The 12,999-nt window shown below is 41.4% G+C and overlaps 1 protein-coding gene across 6 annotated transcripts in view; it reads left to right on the top strand.

The window, feature by feature from the left end:
- Positions 1-12,999, top strand: part of ESRP1 (epithelial splicing regulatory protein 1) — a 54,715-nt gene that overhangs the window by 16,114 nt on the left and 25,602 nt on the right. For 5 of the 6 annotated variants that reach the window (XM_004697469.2, XM_045285922.1, XM_045285929.1 and 2 more), the window contains exons 5-12: positions 2,787-2,885; positions 3,016-3,070; positions 4,516-4,626; positions 4,737-4,869; positions 4,967-5,009; positions 6,362-6,663; positions 9,455-9,673; positions 11,650-11,848. In XM_004697469.2, coding sequence (XP_004697526.1) covers positions 2,787-2,885; positions 3,016-3,070; positions 4,516-4,626; positions 4,737-4,869; positions 4,967-5,009; positions 6,362-6,663; positions 9,455-9,673; positions 11,650-11,848 — 1,161 coding nt within the window. The remainder of the gene's footprint in view (positions 1-2,786; positions 2,886-3,015; positions 3,071-4,515; positions 4,627-4,736; positions 4,870-4,966; positions 5,010-6,361; positions 6,664-9,454; positions 9,674-11,649; positions 11,849-12,999) is intronic. The other variant, XM_004697470.3, reaches the window with a different exon arrangement.

Genomic DNA, 12,999 nt, shown 5'->3' with positions numbered 1-12,999 from the left:
CCGGGTGTTTTTGCCTCATTTGTTTTTTTACTTCAAAATAAGATATGTGTAGTGTGTATAGGACTTTGTTCATAGTTTTTTTTTAGACTATAGTCTGGCCCTCCAATGGATCTGAGAGACAGTGAACTAGCCCTCTGTTTAAAAAGTTTGAGGACCCCTGGTGTAAATAGAATGCTGAATCCAGGGAAGGGTTGGGTGGAAACAGCCTTCAGAAGTGATGATATATATGTATATCAAGAAACAATGAATGGACTTCAAAAAGCTTATGGAAAATAGTGTTGTCAGGTAGTGGAATTTTTCCATGCACTTTTTGGAACCTTCCTGGTAGCTTCAAATTTTGATATTTTAATAAAGGTTTCTGTGCTTTTGCAATATTTCTGTAAACTGTATCTTTGTGTAGCTGCATGCCCAAATGTGTAGTATATTTAGCAACCGAGAAATGAAGCTGGTTGAGGAAGAACACGATGACGAAGTGGAATCTTTTACTGGAGAACAGAAAAGTAAAGCTGGCACGTGTACCGAAAATGGGTTTTGAATTGAGAATAGGATTGAGTTAATGATTCAGAGAAATGCTGCCTCTATTCATTCTTCTAGGTGGGGAGAATGAGCTGAGTGTTGGTACAGTGTCCTCTTTAAGTTTTCATGTGGACTGTTTCCTAATGTACCTTAATCTTGTAACCTTATAAATGCCACTTAGAAACCATATAAACTAGGTTAACTTAACCACTGGACAGATGGCTGTTTTCCTTTTCAACTTGAGTGAAAAGGCAAAATCACCTGGTATGTTCACTGGTGTGCTATATTATAAGATTTCTTCATATATGACATAAAACGTGATGTAGTATTTCATCTGCTATTACAGAAATACCAGAACTGGCAGATGGCTCTGAAAAATAGTTCTTGGCAGATTCTGTTTAGGAGGCTGAATGGCTACCATTGGCTCTAGGAGCAGGTTTTCATTTTCTCTTAACTCTGGAGAGGAGCCCTGGTGTCAGTTTGAAACCACCAGCAGCTCTGAGGGTGAAAGACTGGGCTTTCTATGCCTATCAATAGTTCAGCCTGGGAAACTCACAGGGCAATTCAACCCTGTCTTGTAAGATTGCTATGAGTCAGTATTGACTCTGTGACAGTGAGTTTTTTTGAGTGTGTTACTGGTTGGTTGTTTTGTTGACTTCCTTATGTAGTCTTTTGTATTTCAAAGGAGATTGGCTCAACAGGTAACCTATATAAATCTTGCCTCATAAACATAAGACTACCCATTCCCAAATGGGATTGTAGCTACAGGCTTCTATAGGTACAGAGGTTAGTAATTTATAATGCACATTTTTGGGAGATGCAGTTCAATCCATAACAATATTGAAGCTTAAAAATAAGTGGAACCTCCCAAGGACAGTGTTAACTTCCTGTGGTAATTGTTTTGAAGAAGAGGCATGCTTAAAACCATGTTTACTGTTTAGCACCAAGAAGGTACTGACCGAATCATGAACACCCTTGGCCAATTTTGACTCTGAATGTTAGAATTGTTTTTAAAAGTGAACCCTCCAAGGGCAAACATGTGCTGCTCTTGAAGCTACGATGTCCTAAGGGACCAGACATGTGTTCTAAGTAGGAAGTTCTGAGTAAAAACTGCATCATGTAAATAGCATCATCCATATTCTGAAGTATCTCTTCTAAAGCAAATCCCTTCAAATTTACATAGTACCTCGCTGCCTTGACTTATGAAACTCTCTTTGGATAGACATTGTCATTGCCTCGTTTGGGTTGTAAAGATAAGTAGAATGAGCCATTTTATTTAGCTTTGTTTCCTTACTGTGTGGTTGGAAACTACAAGTGTTCGACACACATGCGTTTGTTTTGAGTGGTGGTAGCTGCCCCTGAGTCCATTCTAACTCAAAGTGACCCCATTGTGTTGAGCAGAACGGCTTCAAATCATTAACTTTTGGCTAATAATTGGATATTTAACGTTTAGAGCCAATCAGGGAACTTTCATGTATTTGCTACTACTTGGTAAAGAGAGATTTTATTATTTTATTATTGGGAATACCTTAGGACAGACTGACTTTGCCATTTCACCTGAGAGACCATGTGTGAAGAGTATGTGTGAGGGATGTGTGAAGAGTCCACAGATTGAGGCTGTTAGGTAGGGTTCTCTAGAGAAACAAAATCAGGACACGTATGATTATATATGTATGGGTAGATTTATATAGGGAAAAGGAACACACCAGGGAATTGCCATAGTCCACAAAGCAGGACAGAGGGCAAAGTTCAACTCTGGATCCTGAAGGTCCAAGGTCAAGCAAGCAGATTTTGCCCTCAGGCAAGACAGCAGAGTGGCCAGCTGGCTGCAGACAGCGCGTGGGGTGGAGCAGAGAGCCTAGTGAAGCAGGTCCCCTTGGAGCCTTGTGCTCTAGTGATGCATGTCAAGGCAACAGGATCCAGGGGTCGGCTCAACCCACGGTTAGCACAGCACAGGGCTAAGGCAAGGACTAGCTCAGGCAGCCTTTCGCTGGTCCCATCACCAAAGAGGGAGGCCAGCCTGCAAGGCCATTTATCTGGGTCATCCACCATTCTAGCTGTGACCTAATTAAACCCCGCCCCCATGTTCCTAAGGGAGCTTAGTTGCACAATAAACCTAACGATCGCAGATGGAAAACAATTACTCTTAGATTAGAACTTTATTTTGTCTCTGGGTATTTTACTGACCTTGTCTCTGTGTGAGTTAAATTTGGGGTTAGAAGCTATCTCATTTTACCCCTCCAAAATAGCTCCTTAACATAATCTCGCAGGCTTGAATTTTGAGAAAAATAGTTCACTCTTCCGGTTTGGAGCCTCTCAAGTTGAAGATATGGGGAACATCATTTTAGCAATGATTTCAGAGCCTTATAGTAAGTATTGCTCTGTCAGAAGAATGGGGCTCTGAAATTTCAACCCACTGCCTTTTCCTGATCTATACTTTTTTCTACAACTCGTGTCTCCCATAGCTAAAATGGTGACTTATATACTCTTAATTTTTAGATCACAGGTTTTCAGATCCAGAGAGAGTAAATTACAAATTTGAGAGTGGCACTTGGTAAGTACTTAATTCCATTGCGTTCTTTGGTTTTTATTCGTCTTGGGATGTTAAATGCTTCCTACATTTTAGGAACCACTTGACGTGATGAACGAAAAAGCATTTCAGATGTATGCATTAAATATGAGGGGAAGTTTCTTAATTCCAATATGGCTTGTGGAATAATCCAAGTAGAGCCATCATAAATGAAAGACACAGGTAAAGACTAGGAACTACGATGATCTAACTTTGCCTGGTGGTCTCGACATGTGTCCTCTCTTCTGACCAGTAAGGCACATTTTTAAGGCTAGTTTTAGGCAGCAGAGTGGTAAGGATGGTGGGACGTGCCCTTGGTAACCACTAATAAACCGGTTTCTATTTAAAGAGAGTGTTTTACTCCCTTTTTTTGTCCACGTTATAGCCCATGTTTGTGTCTATACTTCTGTCATCTCATTGAATAGTCCATCCTTTCACACAAAAAATGCCCAGTGGGAGAAAAACCTCCAGCTGACAAGAGTTTACAAGATTTTTAGCCAGGGTAGTTTTAAGCCTATACTATCAGCCCTGCTTAGAGGAAATAACTGAGGAGGAGTATGCAGGGGTGGTGTCTCTGTGATCACAGAAAGACCTGTTTAAATTTCTGAATCACAGTAAGAAGTTGTCCCGTGAGATGGTCCCTGGTGCCTGAAGTGAACAGAAAGTTTTGACAACTTTGCCTATAGAATGACTTCGAGGCTCATTTAGTTGCGGAGAAAGTGAATCATTAGGAAATCTAAGAGTGCTGAAAAGTCCGAACATGGGAGGAATAGAGCATCAAGCGATGTCAAAATGTGTAGTAGGTGATTTGCAAATGACTCGTTCAGGTGTGGGGACATCCAAGCATTTCCATAAACACGCTGTAATGACTTCCCTGATGACTCCCCAACTTGATAGATACTTTGAAGACAGATCTCTGCCCTCATGAACTCATTCCTGATGGGGGTTAATTACTGGCTCTGTGCTGTTCCTCAGTTTTCCCTAGAAATTGGATTTAAACCTCCTTCATGCCAGATCTTGAGAATAAATTTGACCCTATTGTTGGCTCTTGGAAAGTTAGGCTATGAGAACATTGTTTCCCATGAATTGGTCCTGTGTGGTTTTGAGGTTGTAGCAAGTCAGCAGCTCCACGTTGAGGGAGTGGTTTGCGGGGTGAGCTAGCTGTGTTGCTCCTGCATGGGTGGCACCTTTCCCTAGTAAACCACCTGGTGTTTGGGTCACTATGAATTGGAACCTACTCAGTGGCAAGTGGATAGTGAGTCGTGGCCATAGTTTTTTTAGTTGATGAAGTTGGTGTGTCAGTATTTGTCTACCTGAACCCTGAGCAACTCAAACTTGGGCATGTACTAGGTGAATTGACTTGCTCTGGGGGTGGGGTGCCCCACTTGTTAGCATTCCTTGCACAACGTGAAGTTCTGCTTGATTCACAGCAGCAAGATGGAGCTAATAGATGACAACACCGTAGTCAGGGCACGAGGGTTACCATGGCAGTCATCGGATCAAGATATTGCAAGATTCTTCAAAGGACTCAATATTGCCAAGTTGGTTTCCTTGTATCTTACTCCAGCAATTCTAGAGGGATAAGGGGTTTCCTAACATTTTCTGCCACCTTATTTCTTTTCTGCCTCTCATTGTTTTATCGTTTCCAAAGGGGAGGTGCTGCACTTTGTCTGAATGCTCAGGGTCGAAGGAATGGCGAAGCTCTGGTTAGGTTTGTAAGTGAAGAGCACCGAGACCTGGCACTGCAGAGGCACAAGCATCACATGGGGACCCGGTACATTGAGGTATGCCCTCACAGCCTACCGTGCTTGACATCGCGAAGGAGGATTTGCAGATGATGACATGCTCAGAAACCTGTGTGTTTTCATTTTCTTTTCTTAGGTTTATAAAGCGACAGGCGAAGATTTTCTCAAAATTGCTGGTGGTGAGTGCCTCTTCTGTCCTAAGAATAGAGATGGAAGATCATCCATACACATCACGGATAGATAATAAAGTCATGGGCAGTTTTGTTTCCCAACAAGACATGGGAGAAAGAGAATTCCAATAGTATCAAAGAGTGTGATGATGTATAACATTGGCCCCCAAGGTGGGAGTCAACCTGGCTTATTTAAATAGCCATTTAAGACAGTATTATAAAAAGTAAAGGAGCGGTACAGACTGTACAGGACTAAGCTGACTGAGCTGGGCAGTGGCAGTAGACTGGGCTTTGGTGACTGGCAGGGGATCGTTGATTCAGGAAGCTTCACCAAGGAAATCATACACAACGCGATGTTTCGGAAACCACCTTGCCATACCCCTACAGCTAGTAAGGTCAGGTCTTTATCTGGAACTAAAGGCTGATTGAGCTCCGCCACTTCCACACATTGGAGAAGACCTCCTAGTACTTTAAGGCCTTCCCCGGGCTCCCACTTCCTGGCACAACTGCAGATTGCAAGCCTCAGACAAGCAGGGGAGTCCTTCCCTGCAGTGAGGCTTGGGGCCAGAATTCAAAGCTCATCCAATACCAGAGGGTCAGCTACCAGGTATAGGCTGGAAGCCAGGTGGGACTGGCCAGAGACACCTACATGTAAGACTCATGCCCACTTACCCCTCCTTTGCAAGACTAGCTCTCCCTGCCCAGTGTCCACAAGTAATTCCTTTCTGCTTGTGGAGGGAAGAACAATATGAAACTAGAAAGACACTAGGTTCAGATGTGTAAGCAGGTGTTATATTGCCGAATACCTGCATTTACTACATAGCAGCTCTATAGAAAATACTTTACATTGGATAGAAAGTTGATAAATGTTGAACCTGCCTGCTGAGTTTATGGGGGGGTCATTATACCATTCCCTGTACTTCAGCATGTTGAATGTTTTTTTCTTTATTAACTAATTCACGGAAATGTATGTATGAATCTGATTCTCATAATTTGTGGAGGAGGTAATTTTGTCCTCATTTTATAAATGAGGAAATTACGGCACAGAGGTTAAACTTGACTAAGTTCGTTCCTAATAATGGTGCAAAGAAGATTGGACCCAGTCGTCTGACTCTAGAACCTGTGCTTTTAGCCACTGCAGTGACTTAGGAAAATATGGCTGGTCCAAACAGCTTGCTAAATTTTAGATGTGCTTTGAAAAGTTTCAAGTTTTCAATTACACCGTGGTGTGTGTGTGTGTGTGTGTGTGTGTAAATTCAAGAATCTAGCTGGGTGCAATTTGGTAAAATTGGTGTTTTCACAGGCTTAGCCATGTTGAATTTGATAAAAATTGACGTGTTCATGACATTTCTGTTGTCTAGGAACATCCAACGAGGTAGCCCAGTTTCTCTCCAAGGAAAATCAAGTCATTGTTCGAATGCGGGGCCTCCCTTTCACGGCCACAGCTGAGGAAGTGGTGGCTTTCTTTGGACAGCATTGTCCCATCACTGGGGGAAAAGAAGGCATCCTCTTTGTAACCTACCCAGATGGGAGGCCAACAGGGGATGCTTTTGTCCTGTTTGCTTGTGAGGAATATGCACAGAATGCATTGAGGAAGCACAAGGACTTGTTGGGTAAAAGATACATTGAACTCTTCAGGAGCACAGCAGCTGAAGTCCAGCAGGTTGGTTTTTAAAAGCATGTTGGCGGCTTTGCTTTTATTTCTGTTCTTTTTTAATCTGGAAACCGGATTATTCACTGTGTTAAAATTTGGAAAACATGAGAAGTATACGTGAAAAAAAAAAGCTGGTTTCATAGCCTGAAGATAGTCACTATTTGTTATTTACACTAAGAAAAATTCCAAGGCTTGCTTCTGATTTTGGAATTCTACTGTACTATGTATCTTGCTTAAAGGTACATCTCAAAAGTACACCCACATTAAAAGTGTTTCATCTTTAATATTTCCTGACTATATACAAAATCGGGAGAAAGATGAGGCTCTACTTTGGAGAGAGTTACAGTCTTAGAAACCCAAAGGAACCATTCGACACTGTTCTACAGAATTTACTGCAGCAAGGAGTGTATATATGATATATGTAAAAGCTGTCTAGAGCCTCCTGTAGTATGCATTTCCGTGACCTCCACAGTATAAGACCTTCCTACATAAACGTGCTTTTAAATCTTTTCTGAGTAGATTCTTTAGAATAGCTTATAAGGTGTGAGCTTTCAAAATTTTTACTAAGGTCTTGCCAAACTTATTTTTTAAATCGGTTGCTCAATTTCATATGCTGCTGGTAACTTTGGCCCTGTTCTGACTAGCTTTCAGAATTTAGTTGATATTTTTAAGGCATAAGATGTAGCGTAATAATTTCTCTAAAATGTACTAGTAATAAGATCCAAGTGTGAAATCTCCGTTAGAAGAAGAGTGAAAAAAAAAAACAAAAACAACAAAAAAGAAGAAGAGTGAAATTTTAATTTTAGATATTTAAATGGAAGAAATTTATTGCAAACTTTCCCTTGAAGTGTGCTGCCTAGTGCCTCAGGTACGGTCAGCTTGGCTGTCGTGTGTGCTGCATAATTTAGATATGACTCATAAGTTGCAGCTTCCTCACTATCACTCCACCCCTACTGATTGGTTTAAGAAGTATTGAGTTCGTCATAGGGTCTGCCACTGTGTTTTTTAACGAATAATTTCATTTAATAAATATGTGGGCTTCTAATTCAGTCTGAGCACTGCAAGGTGGGCCATTTCTTGTCGTGGATTTATCTGGAATCCATTGATTTTTCCTTCTTTTTTTCCCTCCTAATGTTTATCCTTTTTCTGTGTTGTTTGGATAATCTTGAAAACTCTTCCTGTCTCTTAGTCTTCACATTTTTTGGATTGGGGTGTGTGTGTCTTTTGTGGGGGTCACTTTTTCAGATAGCTATTAGATACATGGGGTGTGATTGTTCAAGACAAATTATTGGGAGGGGTTAATTCTGTATGTTCCATTTTATTGAATGGATAAACCTTAAGGAATATAGTGATAATTGGTTCAGTGAGCCAGAGGACACAGTATTTTGAACTGTCTGATGAGTTTTAAATTTAAAGAAAGACAAAAATGAACAAGAGCCTTATAATCATTTTCCTTAGAAGCAATTCTTTCTTTAGTATATACCTAACTGACCACATACTTAGCCCTGGTGGCATAGTGGTTATACACTGGGCAGTGAACTGCATGGTCCACAGTTCAAAACTGCCAGCACCTCTCTGGGAGAAAAACTGGCCTTTCTACACCCTTTACTGTCTCAGAAACCCCCAGGGGTGTCACTACAAGTCAGCATTGACTCCATGGCGTAAAGGTTTTTAATTTTATTTATTTATTTAGTACCCAGCTTTAGGACAGCTCACTCTCATGAATAAAAAACAACAAAAACTCACTTCCATCGAGTCAATTCCAACTCATGGCAATCCATTAGGATAGAGTAGAGCTGGGCCTTTGGGTTTCCAAGTCTGTGAATCTTTACAGGAGCACAAAGCCTCGTCTTTCTCTTGAAGAGCAGTTCATAGGTTTGAAACGCATACCCACTATGTCTTCAAGGATCCTTATAAATCTAAAAAATAAAAACATGTTCTGTCTTGCAGTTCATCACCACCACAACCACCCCCACCCCACCCCACACATAGTTTTCTATTAGTTATCCTATGTCTGCTTTTTTTTCTCAATTATTTTATTGAGGGCTCGTATAATTCCCATCACAGTCCATACATACATCCGTTGTGTCAAGCACATATGTACATTTGTTGTCCTCATCAATCTCAAAACACCTGCCTTCCACTTTAGCCCTTAATATCATTTGCTCATTTCCCCCTCCCTCCCCACTCCCCCATGAACCCTTCATAATTCATAAACTATTACAGTTTTTTCATCCTATGTCTGTTTTTTTATCCTTATCCATGTGCACGTTATTCTGATGTAACCCATAATCATTGTTAGGCTTGTGGCAGTTTTACTGCCGCATTCCTTTCCTGTTTCTTTGGTCTAGAGGTTAACTTGGAAGGGGATATTAAGGAGTACACTGTATATTACCTGAAATGGAATCTGATTGCTTCAGTAATGTACATTTAGTGATAGTACAGATTTTGTTTGAAGTTGTAATCTTTAAGGGTACTTAGTCCAAGGCAGGAGGGATAAATTTGCCCTTCCAGGTAGACAGAGCCACCATCTAAGCTAACTCGTCTGTGTCTATAGTAGTGGGCCTCAAGTATTGAAAAGTGGGTGTCCTGCTGAAAAGCATGAGTACCTTTCTTCACAGGATGTCTCTGATAAGTTCATGTGTAACCCAAGGGTCTTGCTACTAATGCAGGATTGGACTTCAGCAAGTCTGCCTGAGAGCTTGCGTTGCTAACAGGTTTCTAGGTGAACCTATGTTGTACTCCAGGCTTTGCTGGCATACCGAGACTATGAGTCATTTCTGTTTTGCTTTGAGCACAGGTGCTGAATCGATTCTCCTCGGCCCCTCTCATCCCACTTCCAACCCCACCCATTATTCCAGTACTACCTCAGCAATTTGTGCCTCCTACAAATGTTAGAGACTGTGTACGCCTTCGGGGTCTTCCCTATGCAGCCACAATTGAGGACATCCTGGACTTCCTGGGAGAATTCTCCACAGATATTCGAACTCATGGAGTCCACATGGTATTGAATCATCAGGTAAGTCTTTTATTAGAACTTAATCTGACTATCAAAGGCTCTCAGAATAATTTTAAAAACAAATAAAAGTACGTATTGGAACCCTTCAAATGAAAGATTGAATTATAAGTGAAAGAAGGCTTTAGAGAATTTTTACTAACATTCAAGTTCAGCTCTGATTTCTTTGTCACATGTGCCAGACAGGAGTCACACATCTTCTACATCAGTCTGTAAAACATTTTCCCATCACAACTACTCAACCCTGTGATCCTGTGCAAGCAATCTTAGATGATACATAGTTAGAGATGATCGTGTCTGTAGTATAGAATAGCTTAAATCTATGAATTGTTTATAAACTTAATGAGGACTTATAGCGGCCTCACTTATAACAATATGTGAAACACAATGGGCATTCATATCTATTAATGATTGAATTTTAAACAGGGAGGACTCTTAGTAGCAATTTTTCATGCAGGCATGTTATTCGTTCGCTATGTAACTAATGGTTTGATTTCACTTGCCAAGTAGAACTTAACACATTAGTTATTCGATATTTTTACCAGCGTTTTGTGTTAGCATAAACAGAAAAGAATTTTAGAACTCTTAAGCTCACTAGTTCTAATGAAAACTTTGAAACTACTAAAAGCAAAATTATATTACTTTTTGAAAACTGGATGTTTTCTGAACAGTTTGGGCTAAATAAAACTTTAAAAGTTAGGAACATTGTTTTCCAGTGGCTAATTTCTGACCGCTTTACTTGAAGTTTTGTTCACATTCACAACCACAGTCTGTCGCATCTCGTGGGAAAAGCGCTTAGCACTGCTGCAAGGAATCAGAAAATAGTATTTACTGGCCTTGGCTACACAACTTGGGCACATTCTACCTCTGATGTCAATACTGCACTGAACAACTTTTCTTTTCCCTAGTTACCCTTTCAGTTTGCTAAATGACTCATAGTCGTTTCCCCACAATTCCTTGTTGAACCAAATTCCTAATAGCCTAAGAGCACTCTCATTTACCCACACAACCTACTGTGATTGCACTCGGGAGAAATGCCTCTTTGATGACAGTGGGGCTCTTAGCTGTTAGAGTTCTATCTTGTACTGGGTTTGTTGCTAATTTGCCTGATGATGGCAGCTCTTACGGTAACTTGCATGGTAATGATTTGGATAAATGGTCCTTCGGAATCATAAAGGAAACCACATAACAAAAAGGCAGTGCTAGAAATCTCTGTTGTTTTCTCCCATTAAACAAGTGGTCATGCTGAGTAAAACGGAGACGCCTAGAGCGTTCTGGTTCTGTAGAACAGACATCTGTAGGCTGGGTTTTCAGGAGAGGGTTACTTGGCAAGTTATTTATTGTTTGTAGACGGCATACCTCCATCAGTGCTGTTTCGCCAAAGGTAGAGAAGGAGGTGAAAGAAAAGTTCCCAAGCAAGGCTGATGTGGCCTCACTGTTCTGCTAGTCCCAACTCCAACACCCTCTCCTCACTGCTGCCCGGCCCAGTCCTTCCTTGGCTTCGGGGATGAGGGCAAAGTGAATGGGTTGCTACAGCAAGGTGTTCCACGGTTTCATGTAGGAGGATATGCAAAGCCCTAATGCTGGCTCTGCTTCTGACTTTTCTCAATGGAATGAGATTAAGTCAGGTTTTTCGGAAGGATAAAAACCCAATATACAATCCTATACTTTGAAACCGCAGTCACAAGGGGACCCTTTCAGAACCATGTACATCTGATACTAATTAAAAGAAACCCAAAAGGCTCAGTTTCAGCTGTGAGCTCTCAAAACCGTTTCCCCAAGGTTTTGTGGGCCATTCTGGTGATTAGGTGATGCAATGCAAGCCAACTTTCAGGCGATCACACTGTCACCCAGATTTTGTGGTTACAGTGTCTGTTCTATGGGTGATTGTCTTGTCACATTGGGTGTTTCATAAGCAACCATTTCCTTGTTGAGGGAGACAGTCTCCTTTTGTTTTTATTCTCCCCCCACAAACTCAGGGCCGCCCTTCAGGAGATGCCTTTATCCAGATGAAGTCTGCCGACAGAGCATTTATGGCCGCGCAGAAGTGCCATAAAAAAACGATGAAGGACAGATATGTTGAAGTCTTTCAGTGTTCAGCTGAGGAGATGAACTTTGTGTTAATGGGGGGCACTTTAAATCGAAATGGCTTATCCCCACCGCCATGTAAGTTACCATGTAAGTTCTCCTTGGGTCTCGGCGCTACTCTACGCTCTACGCTGGTAGGAGCTTAAGCTGCTTCCATGACTTTCTGTGTCCCTGGTTCTTTGTGAGGCCGGTGAGGTGGTTACGTAAGGCTTTCCCCTCTGAAATCGGTAGTATCTGGTAATCATTTAAGACCTTGGTTGTGGACACCCATAATTAGAGATGCTACAAATACTTCCTTTCAAATTATATTCTTGCTTTTCCAGTGATAAGCACTTCATTTCTCAAGCTTAGTGTGCTCAAGATAAGCACTGACGCTGGGAGTCAGCATGGCTATCTCAGTATTCTGATACGCATTTCGTGGTAAAATGAAGAGTATGACTGAACATTTACATTTAAAAAAAAAATTCCACACAGTAAGCGCTTCCTAAAGGGCGATTGGATTCCTATCGGGCACTTCCTATATTTTGGGGGGTCAAGTATTCTTGTGGAAAGGATACGCTGAAGAGCATTTCTTTTGCTCTACAGGATATCTACAAGGAGCAAGTGATTCCAAAATAGAAATGCGTGAGTCAACTAGCCAAAGTCCCCATTGGACCCCAGGATCAGTGCTTAACTTCAAGCCCCGCTCTTGCTCATTGACCCCTGGGTGGAAGCCTCCTGAAGTCCTGTTTGAGGGGAATAAGCCCTTTACTCTAGAGATCGAGTTCTGGTTCCTGACTACAGAGCATGGTGGGCATGCAATGTTAGCACGTGGATCATTTTTACACAGCGTACACTTCTTAGATGGCACGTTGGGTATAGTTAAAGACTAGCGCTTGGAGTACAGTGCAAACACACTTTAGAAAGTAAATTTGGATTTATGTGGTTGATTTTAATAAAGCATTTTAGGACATCACTTTCTCGTAAAGCAGAATCTATACTGCCAAACCTGTTTGATATCAAATATAATCCACAGACTATTGGGTGGCACTTAATCCTTTTTTCACCCCCTCGGAATTCCTTAATGCTACTATTCCGTTTACCTTCTGCTTGCTCTCGGTGAATATCTAAGTTCATGAATGAGTTGTTCGCAGTTGAAAACCCATGATGAGGTGGATGAGAGTATCATTGTAGTCTTGAGTCTCCCGTCTGCAGATCACAAGCTGTGTCAGTCAACCATTGTGATTGCCTCTAGTGCTTCT

The sequence above is a fragment of the Echinops telfairi genome, unplaced genomic scaffold, assembly GCF_000313985.2.
Source record: "Echinops telfairi isolate 266 unplaced genomic scaffold, ASM31398v2 ScPeMD7_1;HRSCAF=3_0, whole genome shotgun sequence".
In the NCBI taxonomy this organism is placed as follows: Eukaryota; Metazoa; Chordata; class Mammalia; order Afrosoricida; family Tenrecidae; genus Echinops; species Echinops telfairi.
Note: the sequence above shows the minus strand (reverse complement) of the source record. Positions and strands in the feature narration are given on the sequence as shown.